Genomic DNA, 18,141 nt, shown 5'->3' on the forward strand with positions numbered 1-18,141 from the left:
GGTTTGAACTTGAGACGTACGGCTTGAAGAGGAATATTCAGTTGGGCAATTCACTACTTGCGGGAGAATTCCTAACCAAAGTATATATCTGCCTTCTAAGGATCAAATAATCCATGGAAAACTAGGTGTTAATTAGCAAGGACGGAATTCGGTTTCCTGATATTTAAGTTATGTAACACTATGATATTATATCCGCTAAACAATGTCTCGATAGTATCTCCACAAATCGAAAGAAATTTTACACCATCTCGCATGAAGTGAAAAACAAGAAGCAATCTGTGTTGAAAAAACAAAGATTGTGCTAAAAAAACCCGATAACTTTTTCACGACAATGAGTACCGTTGCTCGAACCATCCGATCATGACTACTCCTTCTGCATCGAAGAAAAGCCACACTACTTGTAAACATCACAAAAATCAAACAACATAGGAGTACAAGAATGAAAATAAAACTGATTTAGATTTTCATGTACATCGTTGTCACCTTTTGGCGTTTTGAAGTAGGAAGATTTGGTTCGGATTCTTCAGAATCACTCCGCCGACGGGATGACCCAACATCGGAGGTCTCAGCCTGCAAAACACATAATCATCTTTATGTTCATTAACACTTTTTTAATTCATCGGTAACATTTTGTTTCAGCGAAACATCAAGATTTTCTACAATTTAATGTGCAATGTGCAGGTATGCTTTGTTTGGCCATTCACGAGAACAAGGGCACTGAATGTTGGCGTAAAATGCCATGAAAATGATAACTGCTGTAGAATACGTACCCTGGTGGGAGAATCTTGGGCCATTCTGTGCTCGGAAGAATTTCCTGGCTCTCCCCCTGTGGCCTGAGATATGAATGGCATGATTTCATGAAGCAAATTAGACAAAAATATTCCTTCATCGCTGGCCCTTGGTTCTGCTTCCGGTGCAGCCACACCACCACTAGATGGCCTTGGCTGATCTGGTACAGAACCTGCAGTCACTCCCTCGGCACTGCCGTCTTCTACATGAATTTCACCATTCGGAAAGAGGGTCCTTATAAACTGTAATATACCACCTGGGACCTGTCTCTCAGATTCTTGGCTGTTTGGGGTTCCACCAGCTGATAAAATATTGATACTGACACTTCGTGAGATAGATGGTCGTCTTACATTGGGAGCTGATCCTGCAGGAAAAAGCCACTAATGAATACACTCAACCAATTATAGCAACTTAACCACAAGGGTTAACTAATTAGAAGAGATGAACAACTCAAATCAGGTCCTTTGATGAGCTACTGCCTAAATCAATTCTTGTGCATAAGACCTTGGACGAGCTGTGTTATTTTTGTTGAACCAACCTTTTTCTTGCTACTTCACAAATTACATAGTATAACAAATTAAGAGACATGCAGTATCTAAAATATAAAGAACAAAATATCTGAGAAAATTCTAGCACCACCATATTCACTGATGGTGCTAGAAAACAAATTGTCCTCTCCTGGCACAGCCAGAGAGTATATTACCATCTCTTGCAGGATCTGCAGCATTTTGCTGTTCTGCTGCAGATTCAGAAGACTGATGATCAGTATGGAGATTGGCAGGGTGACGATCTCTGGACGCTGGAGTTCCTCGTTCACTATTCACATTCCCAGAAGCTACATGTTGAAACCTTCCAAGCAGTGGATGGTATAACCCTCCCGAAATACCAGAAGAATCTGATGGTTGGCGACTGAGGGAAGCAGGGACTGCTGCAACCATGGTCCTGATTGGCATTATCCTTACAGCCGGATCCCCGGCAAAAGCTGAACCACCTGAGACCCTTGAAGTGGCTTGATTAGTAGGATTTTCACTGCCAGAACTTGTTACTGGGTTTCTTTGCCCTGAAGGCTGCTGAGTCTCCCCATGTTCATCTCGAGTGGCATCGGGTGTGGTTGCCGACGAACCTTATGGATACAATGAATAATTCTTAAAGTTAACTTCTACTTAAGCATTAAACAAATGTAAACCAAACATGGACGGAAATAGCCTGGGAATAAATAATAAAAGGCACCTCTTCGTATTTGTATATCAATACGCCTTGGATGAAAACCAGTACCGAGTCCACTAACAAGACCAGAACCAGGCTGCATGGCTCCCATGGGGATGGCACCAAAGTTCGTTCCAGATTGGAAGGGAAGAGGCTGGCCAAATATGATTCAGTTTCAGTCAGTATAAATTAAACTATTTTCAACGAGGTGTTAATTAAGCGTTTAGAAAATTACCTGAACCATAATGGGATTAGGGCCAGTAGGGGATATGAAAACTGCAGGTCCAGCACTAACCACCGCGTCAGACTGCATAAGATGACCCAGAGAAAAGTTTAGAAGTCAGCTGAGATCTAAATGGACAGAATGACATGACAAGGAAAGTGCAATTCCAGGAAACACTACCGGTGCTTGACCCATTTGCAATGTCATGGTTGTACGACCAAGTTCAAGTAAAAAGGCACCTAGGTTATGAAATAAAGCTCCAGTTCTCGATGCACTAGCTTGGGCGCTCAACCGTGCTGCAGAATCAGTCACATTCACTTGATTCTCCAGTTGACTTGCAAATTGCTGCCAAGATGTAACATGAAAATCGCAATGTCTTTTTGTTTAACATGATAAATCAAACAGCTGAAAGCTTGCAGCTAATATAGAATCGCAGTAACTAGATTCTTCTGCTTTAAACAATAAAACTGCTCATTTGTGACAGCTAATGAAAAATCAAGCTTCCAACCACAAGTTGTCAACTTGGAACACAAATATATATACTTGCAATAATATAGCGAAAAATTACAATGGCACATAAGAACGCACAAGTAAGGATTCTCCAACTTGTTCAGCAAGTAATTGTCGAGTAGAACGCATGATTTCTGCCAACGATGCAGGAGTGGAGAGCCCCTCTTGCCTTATCCCTGAACCTGATGAGGAATTGGAGCTTTCTTCAGCCCTAAGAGTAGCAACTGCTTGATTGCTTCCCGCATCTCTGTCTGTTGTTAAATGAGTTGACACTTAACCATTTCAGCGAACTAGCACCATTTGTGTAACAACTTTATATTAATAAAAATTCTTGCACATAGAAAACTCACCAATAGCCTCAAATTCACGCCTCATATGACTCAGATATTGGGTTAAAGTGGTCAAAGAATCAGGAATTACCTGCAAAGATCACCGATAAAGCAGAATATTTATACTATTGCTTTCAAAGAGATTCATTAAGTTAAAGATCAAACTACGCAAGAAGAATAAAACTTAATGAAACAAATTGGAAACTTTTAACTTGCCAGAGGTGGCAGGGCCCCCAAAGGAAATGATGTTGAATGACTAAAAGTCCCATTTGATCTATCAGATGGACCCCTTGCGGCAGTTTGTTCAGATTGAAATTGGGAGAAATCAAACAAACCACCCAAACCCAATGTCCTTTCTGGCCTCTGTGGCCCATGTTCCTTCAGCATATCAACCATCCCCATAACAGATTAAAGATGTAAGCATAAAAGTACACATAAATTTATAATAACAAATGATATACATATGCACAAACACAGTATCCATTAAGTGATATTAGCTTCAGAAATTTTAAATTTTAAATTTACCCTGACTTCAATCCCTTCACTGCCACCTGCAATATTTGGCATTCCTATAGAGCCGAGAACAGCAGAGATTATCTGCTCAGACACAGAGACAAGGAGGAAATCATCACCATGATTTTTTTTTTTTTTTTTTTTTTCAGTTACCATGAAATTTATTTACACCATGTAGAAATACAAATTATTTAGTTAGAGACACACCCGATTGATTTGAGGTGCAAATCCATCCCCTTGAACAGGCATGCTGAAAGTTTCAATGACAACACCAGGGCCAGCATGACGGCTTGAACTTGAAGCTGGATCAGTTCCTACACACAGTTGGTAGTATGAAAACAATGTCAATGATGTTAATAGTTGAATCAAATATCTAGAAGAGAATTAAGGTTTGCCATTAATGTTGGACTACCAATTTTTCGAAACAGCCCATGAACCCAAACTATCAGGTAGTTTGCAAACAATGTGTCCATATCTAAAACATGTTAACACACAACACATAGAATTGTAGAGTACTAATAGTATTAAGATCAACCTTGATGATCTGGTAACCCTTCAGGTGATAGTGGAATAGGCTGTCTCACAACCAAATGTAAGGTGTGACCATCTTCAACATCTAAACTGTGTTAAGGAACTATCAAATGCGTACATGAAAAGCTGGTGAGTGAATGGAAGTGAGCCTATGAAGCCTACATTTTGGGAAACACACACCCACAGAGAATCCTAAGTAACATAGAGGTGCCACAAGGTTTAAAACTCAAAAATTCTTCCACAATACAAAAAGAATAGGATACGATAGGCAGAGAGAAGCTGATCATCCTTTAGAACTTTTCCTCGGCATATCAGTCGTTGTTGTTCTGATAGCACACCAGTGACAGAAGCAACTTGTTCTTTCAAAGCAGGAACTGGCATCTGCAGTTCATAAAACACAATTTAGTAAGGGTAGTGCTATCCACACACTCCTTTTTACCTTCCATACACTCCATGTTAATTTCTATCCTTTCATCCTTTTCAATTCATTCGATCTGACAGCAGAAGAAAATTGAAAGGGGTGTGTGAAAGGTAAAAAGGGATGTGTGGATAGCACCACCCTTAGTAAATTCAAACCTGTTGGGAAAACTTTTACAAAAAAAAATGCTACTGGCATGTTCCACGGGCAATATTCCTTCACAAATAAGCTTCAATAATTATTTTAAAAACTAGGATGAACTGTCAATTAAGTCCCTGAATTATCACCTCAGTGAAAATTAGGTCCCTAAACTATTTTTTCAGAAAAATCAATCCTTAAATTTTAAAAATTTGCCAATTACATCCCTAATATTATATTCGAAGCTACTATATTCAACTTTCCGTCAATTTAAGTCACATTACTTGCATGTGATACACATTGAAGGGTAGATTGATAGTTTTTCATAAAGAAATAGTGTATGGAGTTAACTTTGGAGGGTAATTGGTAGTTTTTCATAAGACATAGTGTAAGTTAACTTTGGAGGGTAAATTAGAAGTTAGATTCGCAACCTATATGAAATGTTAAGGGCTTATAGGCGAGAAAATGACAGTATTACACTCTAAAGTGTGTCAAGTGACTTAAGTTGACGAAAAATTGGATAAAATAGCTTTGAATATAATAGCAAGGATGAAATTAGCAATTTTTAATGAATTTAGGGACTTATTTTACCAAAAAAATAATTCAGGGACCTAATTTTCACTGAGATCCTAAAAACTATGTCAAATGCACAAGTAACTTTTCTAACATTTCGAGTTTTCACACATATTAGCACTTTTAACTTGAGGAAACCATCTCAAGCTGTTGGGAACATATTATATGGGTACACTCTATGCACATGGGGTACAATGGTAAATATTGTACGCAAGGATGTAAGTGTTGCACAAGAGCAGGAGATATAATAAAAGATCACTAAAGAAGCAACCTGTTTATCCACCCTGAGAGTATAGGTTTGTGAATCCAATGTTTTTATTTTAATCTCAATAGTGGCTTCAGACCCTTCGACCTGCTCACCCATGAGAATCTGTTCACTACCATTACTTCCCATTCTCCTCAGACCGCAATGAACCTAGAAAACAGCAAGAGTATAAATCATAAAACAGCCCTCTTTCTCCTTATTATAGGTTGGGCTGGAGAAAATGGAGCATTCAATCAACTACTACTTAATAATATAATGACTTGATAATCGACAATGAAAAAAAAATGAGAAAAAGGAAAAACCATTAATGCCCATCTCTAATTAACAGTAATGCGCAATTGTAGTAAAAACATGGGTAGCAATTCTTGGTTAATTCCCAAACCACAACAAGTATTCCAACGAAAAATTCATATATACAATGTGTTTGATTTTCCATAACCTAAGCCAACTTCAACACATGATTGTGTACAATTACAAACTCTTTGTCACTATTCTGAGTTAACAACATTGCACTCAATAGTCTGCACATTTGCAAGGCAAAGCATAAAAGTTAGTATAAAGGCATTCATTCATTACAGTTAAATGCCGAATCACATCACTAAAATTTATGACCAAAATCTACTCATCAGCTCCACAAGCAAACATCGTAACGGAACTACAAGGAAGGTAACAGCACTCGTATCACAATTTCCTATTCTCTTTTTTTCTTTTCAATGGCACATTTCATGACCCTGACTTTGATCCACTCTCACCAGCTAGCACACATAAACTTTGTTCGAACTTTTTAATGCCGAAACAAGATTTGGTTTTGTTTGATTCAAACAACTTTGAATGAACAACTCATTTCACATTCCCTTTGTCTTTGTGAAATTGGATTTAATCGCATGCAATCTCTCAAAACCTCAGTAAAGTGAACACCTTTTACTCATACACACGAACAGATGATTACAAAACACATCCTAAACAAACAACAACCTAAATACTAACAATCATAGGATTTCTGGAATCAAGAACAACCAAAAACAAAAAACCTCAGAATTCCAAAATATAAAAAAATCCAGAAGGGCAATACATTCAAACATAACCAACCCAAAAACACAAAAAACCCAATTGAATCACCGAATAAAATCGAAAAAAAAAAACGAAAAACCCAATACACAGAACATGATCATAGTTCTTACCTAAAATACAGAAACTTCGATAAGCTTCCGGAAGATGAGGAATCGTGACAAAAGCCCTATAGCCGTGGACAACTGTGTACAAAAGCCCTCGGAGACACAGAGGTTTATACGCAGGTGGTCTCTGCCACTGAGATTTTTGTGGGTCGTCGTCCGCTCTGTCACTGTGTGGCAAATGATGGAGGAGGAGGGCTGGGCAGGAAGGAAATACTGGTGTACTAACTTTTGCCTAAATTAGTGGGGGCATAATCGACCGGTAAATTTTTTTTTTTTTTTTTGGAGAGGTAAATAGCTCTGCATTTTCACCGTCGGGATTGGGTTTTTTTATCACTGTTTAGAAAATAAAATAGAGCACGTGCGGTTACATCACGGATGATGAAGTTTTTTAATTCAAAACCAATCAAGTTCATACTACAAAGTCATCTTGGTCAATCTATAGGTCGCGATATTTGCTATTCTTCAAATGTAGAGAATACAAACTCGCGATATTGTTATTGGATCCAAACTCGAAAGCTTAGGACGAGTTTTATGGAAAAACCTCATTCAAGTACATATATTGACGTTGTGAGAGGTTGAAAAAAGTTACAAAATAAGTAGCACGCACCGCTCAAATAAAATTATTTACAATAATGTTAAGGATCATATTATTGTACCTCACGATGTGGTAAATGGTGCACATAATTAACATCAAATGAGATAAATCTATCAATTAACCTGACATATATGCATCACTTATCACATTACGTAGTACATAAAGATGATATAAAAATGTATTAAGAAAAGAATCCAAATTAATAAGGAAACAAATAAAATTGAATAGCTAGTCAGATTTTCTATTCAATTTTATTTTCCTACTATACAAATAGATATTGTGTTAAATGAGATATACATCGAATACAGTTTGTCACCTATCATAATATAGTGACATAATAATAATAATAATAATAATAATAATAATAATAATAATAATAATAATAATTTTGATCGTCCTGCAAGGAAATCCTGTGATTCTAATCGATCACTTAAATCCTTTACTTCCAATAGGAATTCTTTCTCTGGATCTATGCCAACCGATAGGCAAGGTCGAGACCAAGAATTAATCAATTCCCTGGCTAATAGGAAATTAAAATCAGTTCGTGTGATCAATAACCCACATGATTCTGAAACACCTTCCTCAATTCCAGATTCAGACGATGAAAGTATTGATTCCATCATTCAAATGGAGCAAGCCTTTCAGAGTCTTGAATTAAAACGTCTTAACGTTAAGAGGACTAATCCTACATCCTTAACCAAAAACTGGTATCCCAGACCAACACCTCCTGATCTTCAGTTTGAAGAGAGGAATTTCCAATCCCAATTCACTGTTTCATCTGATAAACTCTATGAATGGAATATAGATGGTTTATCAGAACAAGAGTTATTAAACAAACTCCAGCACATCTCCATGGTAGCAAATAGCTATATCACTAATCATGACCTTACTCAAACCCAAATAGTTGACATCCTCGTCTCTGGATTCACTGGAATGCTTCATTCCTGGTGGGAGAAACATCTCACTGAAGAATCCCGTAATCTAATAAGAAATGCTGTAAAACAAGATGAAGAAGGAATACCTATCTTCGATGAACATCTAGGACGCGGGGTCCCGGATGCAGTCAATACACTTCTTTACACAATTATACAACATTTTATAGGAATCCCTTCCAACATTACATCCAGAATCCATGACCAGCTAAGTAACTTAAGATGTCCTACCCTAAGTGATTTTAGGTGGTATAAAGATGTCTTTATGTCAAGAGTTATGCTTAGAAGTGATAGTAGTCAACCATTTTGGAAAGAAAAATTTATAAATGGATTACCAAACCTTTTTGCACACAAAATAAGGAATACCTTAATTAACGAAGATGGTATTATACCATATGATAATCTTACTTATGGACATATCATAAGTACTATCCAAAAAGAAGGCCTAAAAATGTGCATAGATATGAAGATATCCAGACAAGCACAATCTGAAAAGGCTATCGCCAAATATGAATTAGGAACCTTCTGTGAGCAATATGGTTTACCACCTATCGCTCCTTCCAATCTCAAGAAAAAATCAACTACCTTCAATAGATCTAAGATTGCCAAATCACGTCCTAACTATTCCAAATATCGTAAAGGCAAGTATGCCAAACCAAACCCGTTCTATGAAAACCCTAGATCCAAGAGTTGGAAAGGTAAGAGAAAATCCTCCGGAAAATTCCACTCTAAAGACAATAGTCATAAGGGAAAATGCTACAAATGTGGCAAAGAAGGCCACTATGCCAATAAATGTAGAGTTAAGAAGACTATAAGTCAGTTGAAGATTTCTGAGGAAGAAAAGCTTCAACTTATTCAAGCTTTAGAACTCCAAAATACTGACAGTAGTCATTCTTCAGAAGATGATCTGGGTTCTACCTCATCATCCTCTTATCAATCTGCTTCTAGTAAGCACTCTACTCCAAACATCAAGCTCGGATGTCTTGATGCTTGTTGTAAGAATATATCAGTATTAACTAAACAAGAAAAACAAGAAGAGTTACTCTTAGAGCTAATAAGCAATGTTGAGGACACTGAACTCAAAAGGTTCTACCTCAAAAAGCTTAAGAACTTAGTTTCTCAAGTAGAAGTAGGCACTAGCCAATCTCAAATTCAAAAACCACAAATCTCTCTTAGTTCTACTCTAGCAAAGTTTAGTAAGCCTAAGAAAGAAATTACGGTCAATGACCTCCAAAAAGAAATCAATCAGATAAAAGAAGAAATTAAACTTCTAAAATCTGATAATCACGAGATTCGAACGCAATTCACTAGAGCCAATACTCCTCCAACAGAAGAACTATCCAGTTCCTCTTCCTCCACTAGTCACCATGAGTCTGAAGATGATACCCATTCAGAACAATTAGTTCTGAATCTTCTTCACAAAATTAGAATCCAAAAATGGTATTCTAAAGTAACAATAATAATTGAAGACTTTCGTTTCGAAACAATCGCATTGATTGATTCAGGAGCAGACTTGAATTGTATTCAAGAAGGTCTGATTCCCACTAGGTATTTCCACAAGTCAAAGGAAATCCTTAGTGCTGCTAATGAATCTCCAATGGAAATCAAGTATGAACTTCCTAAGGCGCATGTTTGCCAAAATGAAGTTTGTTTCAAAACACCTTTTGTTCTAATTAAGAATTTATCTGACCCTGTCATACTAGGACTACCCTTTATAGCACTCCTCTATCCTTTTAAGACACACCATAATAGGATTACCTCAAAGGTCTTAGGATAGAAAGTCACTTTTGAGTTCTGCCTGGAAACAGACCTCAAAAAACTTAGGCATCTCCAGAAGGATAGCACTTCGCGATCCTTAAATATAATTTCTAATAAGACTAAACACCTTCAATTCTTAAAAGATGATATTCATCATAAGAGAACTGAAGAACAACTTAAACAAGAGATTGTATCTCAAAAAATCTTTAAATTTGAAGAACAGCTTATTAAGGAAGTATGTTCTGATATTCCCAATGCCTTTTGGCACCGCAAACAACATATCGTTAAATTACCTTATATCAAGGAATTTAATGAGTCAAAAATCCCTACTAAGGCCAGACCCATTCAAATGAGTCAAGAAGTAATGGATTTCTGTAAGGCAGAAATACAAGACCTTCTTAATAAAGGAATTATCCGTAATAGCAAGTCACCTTGGTCGTGTCCTGCATTTTATGTTCAGAAAAGTGCAGAACTTGAAAGGGGATCTCCCCGACTAGTTATTAACTACAAACCTTTAAATGAAGTTTTAGAATGGATTAGATATCCAATTCCCAACAAAAGAGATTTAATAAAAAGGCTTAGTAAAGCAACTATTTTCTCAAAGTTTGATATGAAATCAGGTTTTTGGCAAATCCAAATTCATGAATCTGACAAGTATAAAACTGCTTTTGTAACGCCTTTCGGCCATTATGAATGGAATGTTATGCCTTTTGGTTTGAAAAATGCACCATCTGAATTCCAGAATATTATGAATGAGATTTTTAATCAGTATAGTCATTTTACGATAGTCTACATTGATGATGTTCTTATTTACTCCAGATCTATAGATGAACACTGGAAACATTTACATTTGTTTGCTAGGATCATTAGATCAAATGGATTGGTTGTGTCAGCCCCTAAGATTAAATTATTTCAACTTAAGGTTAGATTCTTAGGTTATAATATCCATAGATCTACCATCCAACCAATTGACCGTGTCATCCAATTTGCAGATAAATTTCCAGATCAGATTACTGAAAAACCCCAGCTTCAAAGATTCTTAGGTTCTTTGAATTATGTTTCAGAATTTTATCCACATTTGCGTCAGCAATGTAAACCTTTGTTTGATCGTCTTAAGGAGAATCCTCCTGCCTGGTCTACCATTCATACTTCTATTGTCAAACAGATCAAAAATTATGTTAAGACTTTGCCCTGTCTTGGCATTCCAACTCCCAACTCTTTTAAGATTGTTGAAATTGACGCCTCGGACGTTGGTTATGGAGGTATCCTCAAACCATTATACCTATTTTGATTACATTCAAGCTTGGACTAACATCTTTCTGCACCAATCCGAAGATTTTAGTCATTCATGGTTCATAACCTTTGACCGAAGTTTCAGATTGAATTTTCCTGCATGGTTTCCCAGATGGTGGTCAGAACATGGCCTTATCTCTGACCTCATGCCAGACGAATTCAAGCAAGTCTTATCAGGCACTTTCCAGAAGAAGTTCGATAGAACGCGTTTTGATGAAGGAATCCCTTTGTTTGCCCTGTTCATGGCAAAATACAAGGTCCCCTGGATTCTCCGCTGGAATTACGAAATTGAATCCAATCAAGTCTTCCGACAGAGAATGATCAAATGGTGGGATAAGTTCAACTATCAGAAGATCATTGAAGTCGTGCTCAAGGACTTCCCCATGGATTCTAGTCAAGTACCCGCAGTAGCAGCTTCTCCAGCAACGGCTTTACCAGAACCCACCAAAGAAGAAATCGATTCATTATCGGACATTAGTCCTTCTTCCTCTCTCAAGGGCAAGACCAAGTCATCCAGATCTTCAAGCAGTTCGAAGAAGAAGAAATCATCAAAACTTAAGGCTCTAGCCAAAATCCTCATGAAGGAACTGCAAGAGGAGAATGAAGATAGTTCGGATTCCGACAACTCTTCAGATGCTTCATCACAGTGCGCAGTAGCCACACAAGGAAATATCTTCCCGCCTGATTCTCAAGACCCATACGAATTTTAAGCTTGTAATAGCATGTATAGGAATTTCTTAATTCGTATGTATGTAGTCCCGGTAGGATACATTGCATTCAGACTCAGTAGAGTATTTTGTAATTTTGTAAGCAGTAGCTGCATGTGATGATGAAGCCAGCCGCAAGTGAAATCAGCAGTAGCAGACAAGGCACTATTTATGAATAGTAAAATCACTTTTACTATTCATCCATCATTTCATTCACAGTATTCACCCTCGTGAAAGTCACAGTCCCCGACAGCATCTTCTGCTTTCGGCCTCTTTACAGCAGTAGCACATGCAGAAGCGGGATTCTCGCTTCCACCCGGCAATCATTCCAGTTTACCTCCTTCTCCTATAAAAGGAAATCTCCGGCCTCATTGAAGGGGGGCTTCTTCTCAAGAAGAAAACTCTGCGTATTCACATCGAACAGAGTCTACAGCTTCTCAGCAAAAATATTGTAATATAAATATATTTTAATTTTAAGTAATCAAGGATGCCTGCGTGCTCCAAGATCAGTCTTTAATTTTCCAAATCGTCAATAGACGAAACTTCTGTAAGTCTTGTTTAAATTTCAATAAATATATTTTCATTCGAATATCAGCATCATTACTTTAATTCATTACTCTATCATGAATACTAAATCTATTTTAAATTTAGTTTTGTTTATATATGCTCTTGTTATTAATCCTAAAAATTTTACATTGATACTAATCAAATTCTTTGAATTTCCAAATACGTATATCGGATATTTCCGGCTTCATATGTTACCCTACTTCCGCACCCATTTACAAATTGTCAACCTTAGTTTCAATTTTATCCAACTGTTTTCCTATGATGTGTAGGCTTTGGTTGGTAAAATTGTTTTGTTCAATAACAGGTTTGACACCTGCGTCTTCCTTCGGAAGTTTGAACGGTAAGGCTAGGACTTGCGTATTCGCAGTACTAATAAGAATAGTTTCTTGTGGAGGGTGACTAGAGGAGACGACTGTTTTGTCTTCTTTAACCCAATTTTCTTTGGTTATTACCTTTACTTGCTGGTCAGACTCATAATGTTTTTCTACGAAGTCGAAGAAAAATATTTCAAGTCTGTTGGTTTGCATGTAGTCTTTCCATGTCTTATGAATTTCTAATTTCTCTTCAGTAGTATATTTACTTCTGAAGATGTTTCGTCGAGGGACATTTTCTAAGGCTTCGATGTCTCTACAGAGTTTCTTACGATCATACTTAAAAGGTTCTTGTCTGGTTAAAACCAATAGTTGGTGGTGTACTGGTTCTGCATCAAAATCAGAAGCAGTTGGGGATGTTTGTTCTTCCTTAGGAGGAATGGATGGGGTATGATAGGTAGGCTGGACTATTTGAGCGTTTGTCTCAAGTGATTGGAGTTTGAAATTTAAAAGGTCATTTATTAATTCTTGTTGTGTGACAGAAGAGCCTGTATCTACTGATTTTAATTTCCTATTAGCCAGGGAATTGATTAATTCTTGGTCTCGACCTTGCCTATCGGTTGGCATAGATCCAGAGAAAGAATTCCTATTGGAAGTAAAGGATTTAAGTGATCGATTAGAATCACAGGATTTCCTTGCAGGACGATCAAAATTAATTTTTACCGTACCGTCAAAGTATTGTTCTACGTTGTCTAAATTAACTAGACTATTTTGAATGGCTACTGGCCGACTCTCGTTTATCAGACACCAATCTGAAGGGAGATTGATTTCTGACCACCTAATGGTTCGAGGTATTTTAATATTGGCATTCTCTTGATCAGTCTGGATCAAGAGAGTATGATCCTTCGGACTTTTGGTTAAAGCCTGAAAGTTCATATTTGTGCCAGTGACTTTATAATAGATTCTATAAATTAAGGCCAAAGGCTGTGTTCCTTCTAGAACTTTATATCCTGAAGTTTTGATATTTAGTGTAAGTGCTTTTAACATATGTGGGTCGGACAGACTTATGGTAAGATCTGGAAAGCAGTCAAAGTGGATAGGTCCATTACAGAGGCTGGATTCAACCATACCAAGTATACTATCATTGAAGTCAGTGAATCTAGCATCTCGGAGACATAAGAGGATAGAGGTATTAAGACCTCTACGTGTTAATGGTTTGGCTGCAATTTGCACTAAACCTATATGAATATAATTATGACCATCTTTCCTATGAGAATTAATTTGTTCTGGGGTAAACAATTGGCAAGTCTCATGATCTTTACTAAGAGCATAAGCTTGTTCAACTGTTTTGACATGGTGTTCTGTTTTAAAAGAGGCGAATGCCCATTTCTTTTTATAAATATTTTTTGAAGATATTTTTGGAATATTCCATTCAGCAAAATCTAGACTACTGTCTGTCTGAAATTCAAATTTTTGTTCTTCATTGACAATATCAGGTATTGTTCCTAAATTTGATCTAGAGCTAGTGCTGGCCATAGAATTAGATCTAAACAACCTACTCATACTTAAAAATTCAAACAATCAAAATACAGAAACCTTAACAGAAAATCTTACTAGTGCTTCTAAACACCAAGCTCTCTGGGTCATGCGCGCCGCTCAGGCCCTATCCTCCGGGACTTACTGTTTGGGTGACGCCTTACTGCTCAGACCTTATGGAGATCAGGAGACACTAAAAGGTTAAACTGAAAAGATTAACTATAAAGAGACTGAATAAATCTAAAAGTATAAACAGAGTATTCAGATACTAATGGTATAACCAACCACACTTGGCTCTGATACCAAATGGGTGCGGAAGTAGGGTAACATATGAAGCCGGAAATATCCGATATACATATTTGGAAATTCAAAGAATTTGATTAGTATCAATATAAAATTTTTAGGATTAATAACAAGAGCATATATAAACAAAACTAAATTTAAAATAGATTTAGTATTCATGATAGAGTAATGAATTAAAGTAATGATGTTGATATTCGAATGAAAATATATTTATTGAAATTTAAACAAGACTTACAGAAGTTTCGTCTATTGACGATTTGGAAAATTAAAGACTGATCTTGGAGCACGCAGGCATCCTTGATTACTTAAAATTAAAATATATATTATTATTATTATTATTATTATTATTATTATTATTATTATTATTATTATTATTATTCGTACGCACTAATAGTATGTTTGACATAGCAAATGATGAGTACAACGGATGAAGTAAGTGAAATACTTCTCCGTTAACTTGTTAAATTAGTCCAAGTGGTGATGAGTGCTTACGTAGTAATTTAAAATCAGACTAGTTTCAAGGTTCGATTATTTTTCAAATATGGATGTGCTCAAATGTACCAACACTTGTTACCAAACTTAGGAGAATACCAACCATTGTTACCAAACTTAGGAGAATTCAATAATCCAATCGGATTTCGGATTTCCTCTCTTTTTGGCTCATTCAAAATTTCAAATCCTCATACAATTGGAATAAATTTGTAATATAATTGGATTTCGAAAAGAAAGATGATTTTCACGCAGCTCTTTTTATTTTAGCTAAATAATAAGTGCATATATCATTTATCTTCAGACATAAAAGATGTGTTTCCAATTTTTTTAAATTTTGCAATTGGATTTAAGATCTCCTGTCTTTTCCACTACGGACTAGTAAGAGAAGAAAGGGCCCAACAAAAAGGGGCCATCTTGGACAAATAAACACCACGCACAATAGTTTAGCCCAAAAAATAATCATAAGATTAAAAAAGAAAAGAAAAAATGTTTGTCACGTAATAGATAATCATTCCCAAAAACTCACCACTATCCCTCCACGACGATCACCAACCTGATAACAACTACACGCCGAGCTCGCCTGCCATTTATGCCGTGAGACCTACCACCATGGAAAAAGGAGAAACCCCAATTCACATCAAGGTAAAGACTAAAAGTTTCATTTATGCACTAGTTTTTTATTTTATTTTTTTTTGGTGAAACTGGAAATATTCATAACTAGGGAAAAAGCTAGAAGTACAAGGAAAGCCTAAAGTAGAGGCAAGCAAGTTGCAAATAAAGAAGATAAGAAGTAGTGTAAGGGGATACAAACGTTGCAACAAAAGCAAACAAATCAACCCCTTACACCACTATTACAAAAGAAGCATTACGGATGACAAGGTAGGTCATCCTTGTTAAGCACATGAACCAATGAAAATGGAGGTCAATTAACCCAAGTGTTCCTGCTCATCTCCAAATTCCTCGACGATGCCAAGAAATGTGTCGTATGGTTGACCGATCTTGGAGTCCAAGATTAACAATAATCTTGGAAAGAATATCCAATCTGCTTGATTTTCACCAAGATCGGGAAAGCTTCCCAACTGCCATTTGGTGTAAGGGAGTACTTACCTCCAAATAGTCGGACTCGAATGTGACCTATTCATAGCCCAGCTTTGCAGCTAACTCATATCCATGAAGTAGAGCTAGCGATTCCATAACCACCACACTCGATGCTGAGATGGCAAGTTTCTTACCAGCCATAAAGTAACCCCCTATGGTCTTGAACAATCATCGCAGAATAACCCCCGCCACTGGCAAAGAGCCAGTTGGCATTAACATTGACCTTAACTAAAAGCTCGTCGGGGGGACACTACCAAGGAAGAACCTGATGGGTGCTCACATAAATCAGGGGGGCATTAGGCTAGGGCGATTGGCATCCCAGAACACAGTTGAGTTGTGAAAGATGGACAACACATTCTGGTTGGGAATGATGGATTTATTATTGAAGATATCACTACATTTAACCTTCTAGATTTGCCATCATGTGAACGTAATAATAGATAACAGCATATCCTTGTCAAACAAGTGGCTACAGTTCGAGTTTACCATTGCTTGGAGCTAACTAGCAAAGGAGAAGCCTCGATATCAGCCAATTCGAAGGCCAAGAGGCCCGTTAAACCAGATAGGTTCCCCCAAGGACAAAAAAAGGAAAAGATGCGCCACTTTTCCTTAATTAAAAGGTAGGTGAGGCTAAGCAGATAAAGTGAATTTGTATTTTTGAATAATTTATTATATAATATGTTTGTTTGTACCATACTTGATCAACCTTGAAACTACTAAGCACTAGTCAACATTATACCGCCAAGGACCGACAAGAGTCTCCCTCCAACCAGGAAGCCAATCACAACGCGACACATGTCAACGTCAGAGGTCAATCATAACACGACACGTGTCGACATCAGAAGCCAATCACAGCACGACATGTGTCAATGTCAGAATGAAACTAGAAACTCTCTTCTATAAATAGAGATTATTCTCTCACAATATTTCCTAATGTCATTTGTACTAAATCATTCACTAGTACTCACTAAAAGAGAGCTTGAACCAATGTACTTATGTAAACCTTTTACAATTAATGGGAACTCCTTTACTCCGTGGACGTAGCCAATCTGGGTGAACCACGTACATCTTGTGTTTGCTTCCCTGTCTCTATCAGTTTACATACATATCCACACTAGTGACCGGAGTAATCTAGCGAAGGTCACAAACTTGACTGTTGTACCAAAGTACTCACTGATTTTGTGCATCAACATAATATATAAATAAGTGCATGTTTAAACTTAAAAAAAAAAATCATTCTTGTATATAAAATTTGAAAAAAAAAATGAAAATAATCAAGTTATTAATGACTTGACGAAACCAAGAAATAACTCCTCACGTGTAAAATTATAGAGGATCCCCTTGTCCAATACAAAACATACAAAATAAATAAGGTAATTTAGCCAAAGGTCAATAAAAAGTTTACTAATAAGCCATACATCAATGACATATTTATATTTTAGACTTAATCAATGATATATTTTTATTAATTAGGCATAGGTCAATGATAAATGCCACATAAGCTTTAAGTCATTATAAAATACAAAATCACCCTAAATATTATTAGATATGGATAAGAATATGGATGATTGAGCCGAAGAGGCGAGAGGTTACTGCACGGAAGCAATAGATAAGACATCCGCAATGATAGTTCGGAGGAGAGTGTGAATGTCAAAGATGAGGACGAAGATGAAGACATCGACCGTTGAAGATGTCCTTGTCGACCAAGACGGCATCGTCTGATTAGGGCGAGATAGAAATAGAGGTCACGGAGGTGTTGTACGGGATGAAGAGGCAGTCGCAAGGGCCGACAAAGCAAGAAATTACAGCCACCGATTTGATTAAGTTCGAATATAGAGAAACCAACAACAAATTTACCAGTGATGCCAAATCGAGAGTT

The 18,141-nt window shown here is 36.9% G+C and overlaps 1 protein-coding gene across 1 annotated transcript; it reads right to left on the bottom strand.

The window, feature by feature from the left end:
- Window positions 1-128: 128 nt before the first annotated feature.
- On the bottom strand, window positions 129-6,891 carry LOC126603765 (ubiquitin-like domain-containing protein CIP73). The gene is made up of 16 exons (XM_050270723.1): window positions 6,677-6,891; window positions 5,502-5,645; window positions 4,365-4,482; window positions 4,106-4,186; window positions 3,778-3,884; window positions 3,583-3,654; window positions 3,274-3,435; window positions 3,079-3,148; window positions 2,807-2,979; window positions 2,399-2,563; window positions 2,231-2,302; window positions 2,020-2,149; window positions 1,493-1,912; window positions 771-1,153; window positions 484-570; window positions 129-373 (listed from the first exon to the last, which is right to left on the bottom strand). The coding sequence occupies exons 2-16, from the start codon at window positions 5,622-5,624 to the stop codon at window positions 365-367; spliced, it is 2,172 nt and encodes a 723-aa protein (XP_050126680.1). The 5' UTR covers window positions 5,625-5,645; window positions 6,677-6,891; the 3' UTR covers window positions 129-364.
- Window positions 6,892-18,141: the final 11,250 nt, after the last annotated feature.

The sequence above is a fragment of the Malus sylvestris genome, chromosome 15 (assembly GCF_916048215.2).
Source record: "Malus sylvestris chromosome 15, drMalSylv7.2, whole genome shotgun sequence".
Taxonomy (NCBI): Eukaryota; Viridiplantae; Streptophyta; class Magnoliopsida; order Rosales; family Rosaceae; genus Malus; species Malus sylvestris.